Genomic DNA, 7110 nt, shown 5'->3' on the forward strand with positions numbered 1-7110 from the left:
GGGGGGATGCACCAATGCTGATGCCAGTTTGGGTCCAACACTACTGAAAATCAATCAGCTACACATTTAAATAGCCATGGTGACAGAGCCGTTTGTCTCAACTAGTCTGCACAGCCTCCTGTTCCACAAGATATTCCATTTATCCAAGTGGACATGTCAAATTAAGCCATCTCTCTAATCACAACACTTTATAGGGAAACCAGTCCAACATCTATTTCGACTTGTCTGAAAGTGGTATTGGTGCAGCCCTAGTCAATCTAATTTAGTCTCATACACCACCACCACCTTAAACTATAACCTCAACCATAAGCTACACATTTAGGACCATTGCACCAAAACCTGAAACCAACTTGAACATGTCAGGGTGCAAATGTTGCATACAATTCTACCTAATCAAGTGGCCAGTGATTGAGCAAAAACTGTTCCACCCAGTAAAAGTGCAGCAACTTATTTACATTTATTTTTGATAAATAGAATCTTTAATAGACTATGCAAAGTATCTCTAACAGTGCTGTCACCATTCCTACTGATCATGCAACTGATTTTCCTGTAGCCTACTAGACAGGATGGAGTGGATTATCAGCATTTCAAACTCTGTATTTTAGTGCAGTACACCACTACCTTTCACCATTACCACAACCATGAACTACTCAAAACAATGTCACTAAAAACTGAAACAACCTTCATAAACAAATGTTAAAGCACAAGTGCTGCATTGAATTACATGGTGTACCTCATAAAGTCGCACTGAACGTGTACCATGAAGAGGACGTTATGCTTCCACCCAGTACTGTACCTCTGCATCAGCCCAGTCCTTTTCATTGAGGTTGAACTTTTAACAGTAGTCATCACGCTGGGACCATCCCTTAGGGCATCTCTTACCTACACAACAGCCTGGTGTGAAAGGGGGCAGGGAGAAATTAAGCCATTTTGACATTTCTGAGTGCAAGTGGAGAAACACAGGTGTTACTGATGACATAAAATAATGACTGCATTTATAGGTAGTTCCAGGGTCCTGGTATTGTGACCGTTGGCTCACTGTTGGTCACACTGTTACCTCTTACTGGAAATATTCAGCCATTGTGTGAATTTTATTGAAAATGCACCCAGCTTTGTGAACATCAACTGTACTGACTTGACAAAAACAATACAAATACTAGGATGTTTCCTGTAGTTCTTGCAGTGTAGCTTTCAGAGAAAAGGCAAAAAGAGTAAAAGTTACTCAAACTCCACTGTAACATTAACTTGAATGTTGGTGACTGAGGGGCTGGGCTGTTAAACAAAAAGAGCCACAGGTAGATTCTCCAAAAAGCAGGTTTCATTTATCCAAAATGGGGGTAAAAAAAGAGGTCAACTAAACAGAACTAGTCTCAGGCATTATTTTTATCATATCAGTTTTTATCATTCTAAAAACTACATGTTGTGTTACGTTTGTTCTCATCTCCTCAAGAATATAAAAGCTGAACAGGGCAGTACTTTCCCATCGCTTGTCTATACCTCAGCTTCAGACTCTATTTAAAACAGGTGATGTCTATAGGTGACTACATCATGATCTGGTACAAAAGTAGCATCTAGGAAAGGTCGAGGCCTTTAGGAGCAAAGATGTTCCAAGGACCACCAGTTTGCCAGCATACAGTATGTGTGAGAAAATCATTGAAATGTTTAAAAACTATGCTCCTCAAAGAACAAAAGGAAGGGATTTGGATATGTCACCCTCTACGGTGATTAAAACATTCAAGGAACCTGGAGGGATTTCAGCGTGTAAAGGGCACAAGCCTCACCTGGATGACCAAGCTCTCTGATCCCTCAGATGGCACTATGTATTGTAGTGTCTGACACAGGTGTGCCAAGGTTTCCTGAGCCCATGTGGTTATATAACTTATGGAAGAGTGACAATGTTTGATGCAGTTACATCCATAAATGCAATGTAAAAATTCAATGCAACACAGATGATTCACACACACCACTAGTTCAGCTTAAACTCCAGGACACAGCAGACAGCCTCTCACTCTTTTTCTATGCTCACTGATCCTCGTCTCTCTCTCTGTCCTTATTTAATCTCATCTCCCTCCCTGGGAGATGTCAGACTGTCTCATACTGACTTTTTATCCTCCTCCTGCTGCTGCTGTCAGTCAGTGTGTTTGTGTGAGAGAGAGACTGAGACCATGTGTCCACTCAGTATTCATCTCAACAGGATCTCTTAAACTCTAACAGTGGGAAAAGCTCCATCCGTCCACAGAGAAACAGGTGCTGTCACACCTCTGAATTGTTGTTCCATTTCATCCTTTCTCTTTTCATCTCTCTCTTTCAAAGTAGAAATGTGTGAGGAAGGCTGTTATTGAACAGGAGTAAAGTGCTCAGTCGCCTTCTCCCTCAGGTAATGCTGAAGTCATCAAGTCTGCTGTCGTGGCTAAAATGTGATACAGACTAAATTAATTCAGACAAATCATCCCAATTTAAATAATCATTTAACATTACAATTATTCTGAACAGGGTAATAGTTAAATAGATAATCTGATAGTTATAGAACAGAGAACAGAATCACTCCATCGGCAGTGGAATAGATACAATATTCAATAAGGAGATTGTCACAGTCAGTCAGTCACTGTGACCACAGGGTACCGTCAGTCAAAGTCCAGAGTCAGGTCGTCCTCTCCCGACCAGGATCTGCCTGTTCGTCTATCCTTCCGAATGCTCTTCCCTGACCAACTCTGCTGCTCACTTTATTCACATCTCTCGCTTCTTATCATTGCTTCCCCAATTGCATCAACCCTTAAACTTTCCTTTTTAGGAGATGTTAGATGCCAGATGCTTTGAATAGCTGGGAGTCAGGAACACCCTCTTGAGAGCAGCACATGCACTTCTGGAAACACACAAGGTCAGTGCCTTGGAGGCTGTTACACAACCACTTTCTTTAACTCACAATATATCCCTGTCTAATGTGTTTTACTTCACATTACATATTATACGTTATCTGTTATTATAGTTTGTTAGTTTCTAACCACTACACTGCCATTGTTATTGTGCATGGCACTAGCATTGCTGGGAAAGCATAGGCATATTCAGACGTATACAGTGTTGTAATTACGTGGCTCTGTGGTGGCTCTCTAGCCCATGGAAAAGCAAACTGGTTCTTAGAAGGTTCACAAGCTGAACCAGCCCCAAAGTGGCTCTAGTACCAGCTCAGAACTAGCACTTGGTTTGTGTTGGTCTGTCACCATTCACTCACACACCAGTGGTGCTATTACACAAGGTTCAGTGTTGAGGTCCATCACAATGTTTTGTGTGGGACCATATGATGAAGAGGAAATTATTAAAAGTTTAATTTCAGAGCACTGGAGACCACTGCAGGGTTTATTTCTATTGAATGGATGGTAACATCAGGGAATCAGTCCGCTGACATTTGTGGTTTGAAGCTAATTGTCTCAAATCAGCTATTATATGGATTTTCATACCATTTGGTACACACATTCATGTTCCCAGAATGAATTTCATTCACTTTCACAATTCTTGTTCAGGAATGACACATACTCAACTTTTTACTTCCTAGAGCTGAAACATACCCAGTGGTTCATTCATAGCAGAATGCATTTTCTACTGTGAGTGGAGATATTACATCAAGGAATTACAAAAGGTCAAACTGATTCAACCTGAAAATCACAAAATTGTGTTGTCTGAGAAAATGTGATAATACAGTTTTTTTTAATCAAACAATACGCATAAAGATTTTGTGTAAGTTGTGTAATAGTGGATACTGTAACTGTAATACTAAACAAGTAAAAATGTATAAAGTGTTGTATATTACAGTGGATACTGCTGAACAGAAGGCCAGAGCACCAAAAAAATCCCTTCAGGTTTGATTTTTGGAAAATGAAATCCCCTGGTGAACAGAATTTAAAGGCCAGAGCACCAAAAAATCCCTTCAGGTTTGATTTTTGGAAAATAAAATCCCCTGCAAAGCTCCCACTGCACACATACACTAGTATTTGTATTTAAGTGTGAAAACCTTATGGAAGCACCACCTGAGCAGCTGTGCATGTGTGTGCATGTGTATTTTTTCATGGATTCTGGAGCACCACCATCTAATCAAGTCAAAGGAACCACTTTAGAGGATGAAAGAGTTTCTCCATCACACACACCAGCTGCTCAGGTGAGACAAAGTATTATTATGGGGCCTTTTGGTGTCAAAAGGATGTTTGTGTAAAACTAATCCTCTCTCAGATGGACCTGGAGGGAACCAGAGCACACAGAGACAGTAAAGCTATTCCAGTCAGAGAGCTGAAATTCAAATAAGACCTTACTGATCTACAAGGGGAAATTCACTTGTTGCCATATTTGTGTGTTGTCTACATTGTCCCCAAACCTCACATATCCACTTTCTCCTCACATATCCACACCTCCTCCTTGCCTGTAAACACAACCATGGGCAAAAATACCCTGATACTTGGAAATAACGCCTTTTCACGCGAGAACAGGTTTGTTTGTTTTATGGCTTTGTGTTGCCATCTAGTGAATGTCGAAGGGAAATGTCAGCTTCTCCCACAACAAATTGCGTCCCTAAATGATCAATATGAGATTAAAGTTATGTCATGTTAATATTTAATCTATATTGTGGATAACATTTGTTCATTTGTTTTGAGGTGTCCTTCGTTCATTAATTTTTTAAATTCATATAAAATACAGTCAACTAATTGCCAGTGGCAACTCTAGGAAACATTTTCATATTCTGTGCCTTTAATTGCCAAACAAATTGAACACGCTTTTATCTTATAACTTAAAAATCCAGAAGGGTATGTTACTTTTCATGACACACACTTCTTGGCTTCATTGAGTTCAATGCTCTTGCTTTTGACTGTATTTACTTTTATCCCCCATTACCTTGTATTGTATATAGGTTTAATTTCTTAGTATTAATATGACATAATTTAGTAAAAAAAAAAAATTTATTATCAGTTTTTTGCTGATGATAGAAATTTGAACCCCTGCTTTTTATATTATTGCATGGATATATATATTTTTTTTAATAGTTCCTTATTAGAAAGGGTAGATCTCAAGGGACCTGTTCTTAAGCTTAAATGTTGAAACTTTGGAGCTGGAGTTGGCTGGTCTCCCTCTGCACAGTTTGAATCATAGCTATAAATACCAGAAAAATGCACACAGTTTAAAAAGAATTTATTTCACATCCAAACATGCACAGTATTGGCCAGTAGATCTCTCCACCCAAGTTCCTTTAATGTACAGTGTATAGAACAATAAATACTGTAGCACCTTTACTGGTTGTGTTCATGTTGGACAGTGTCACTGTACTGTTGAGTAGTGGTAATCTCCATTACTTTGCCTTTAAGGACAAATCCAAGCTTATATGCATTTTATTCTTCAGTCAGGTTCACTGACAATATTACTATCTGCATGTTAGGCAGTAGAATCCTCAGCTATAATTGTGTTTATGGGTTTAAGGGGTGGAGGGACGTCAAAAAATGGTTCATCATCAAAACAGAAATCATCAGATGGTGATGCAAGGTACGGTAGTTTTAGAACAAAGCCAGTGAGGATGCCCCCTAGTGCAGACGCTCCTATGGTGGAGAACATAGCTGCGACCTGGAAGAGAGCCTGTTCTTTGGCAGTCCTCCCCAAGCCCGGCTGTAAACTGGGAATCAACATCTGCAGCTCTTTCAGTTTAGGGTCCCCTTTTACTGGTGCTCTGTTGGCAAAGAGGTCATACAAACTGGGACCATAAACCTCTTCATTAGCCATTAGTATAGCACATATCCCCGCAATGCAGGATATAAGTCCTGTTAGACCGTGCAGGTTATGTATTCCACATTGATCCTGGATCTTGAGGTGCCGAGCTAAGAAGGGGCTCAAATACTTGTAGCCCAGCATGCAAGCAGTACAGCCCATCATACCCAAGGCGTACGCAGCTGCAGGTGATATCATCATATCTACAGATGCCCCAACTGTCACGCCTCCAGCCAGGGTCACGTTCTGAACATCGGCCATGGTGATCTTACCATTTTTGTTCAGCATCACAGAGAGAGCAAAGGCTGTGAGCGTGGAGGCACTGAGGCCGATGAAGGTGTGGAGGATGGCTCTGTGCTGGTCATCTCCTTTTAGGGTTAAAGCTGAGTTGAAAGAGGGCCAGAACACCCAGAGAAACAAGGTTCCCATCACAGACAGGATGTCAGACTGGTAAGTGGTGTTCTCCTTTGCATGGTTTTTATTTAAATGAGGTCTATACAGTACAAAAGTGACGCCCAAGCCAAAATAACAGGCAAAGAGGTGAATGAGAATAGATCCCCCTGAATCATTGATCCTCAAATACTTCAGCACCGCCCATTCTGTGACTGCAAACACTGGCACCTCCAGCAGTGCCATAACCAATAGCTGCAATGGACTGGTTTTTCCCAGTACTGCACCAAAAGATATCAGCACCACCGCACATGCAAATTCTGCATTTATGAGATTGATCACTCCTAGGTGGATCTTGCCGTCATGGCAAAACTGGAAGTACCCTTGTACCAGAATGGCCCACTGGATGGCAAAAGTAGCCATGAGGAAGTTAAAAACCATCCCTCCAAAGCCATAGAGTCGAAAAAAAGCCAGTAGGCATCCAAAGCCGAGGAATATCATCACTTGTATATCAATAAAGAAAGGGTAGTCCTTGTACATGGCATTGTCCATTGGATTAGTCTTGTTAGTCTGAAATCTGGCATCAGTGTGCTCATCATAGGTGACAAAGGCAGCATACAGGGCAACAAAAATCACCTCTATGACAACCACAAACACAGGTAACTTCACGCGAAGGTTGGTTGACCGTGTCTTCATCCTGGTAGCCCTTTGGAGGGAATGACAGTAATTTTTTTAGCAGCCTGGTTTATATCTGTTTAGATAAGCCAGGTCAGACACTGGTCAAACCTGATCTCTCAAACACACAGAGAGAAACTGCATGGACTTTAACCACTGTAATCAATCAGCAGTTTCATTCATCAGCATTTTCATAGCTACAGTATTTTAAATGTTCATGTATCTGATATTAGAATCCATTTTCTGCCAGATGGGTAGATGTTATATAACAAAGTCTAAATTGCTTACATTAAAACATTAATATAC

The 7110-nt window shown here is 40.6% G+C and overlaps 1 protein-coding gene across 1 annotated transcript; it reads right to left on the minus strand.

The window, feature by feature from the left end:
* Positions 1-5412: 5412 nt before the first annotated feature.
* Positions 5413-6825, minus strand: rh50 (Rh50-like protein). Its single transcript, XM_020585429.1, has one exon. It carries the CDS (start codon positions 6823-6825, stop codon positions 5413-5415), a length of 1413 nt encoding a protein of 470 aa, XP_020441085.1.
* Between the last annotated feature and the right edge of the window lie 285 nt (positions 6826-7110).

Source organism: Monopterus albus, unplaced genomic scaffold (assembly GCF_001952655.1).
Source record: "Monopterus albus unplaced genomic scaffold, M_albus_1.0 scaffold365.1, whole genome shotgun sequence".
Taxonomy (NCBI): Eukaryota; Metazoa; Chordata; class Actinopteri; order Synbranchiformes; family Synbranchidae; genus Monopterus; species Monopterus albus.

Bases quoted from the DNA above. Each gene is read 5' to 3' on its own strand.
- rh50 (XM_020585429.1), bottom strand. From the start codon at position 6,825: ATGAAGACACGGTCAACCAACCTTCGCGTGAAGTTACCTGTGTTTGTG.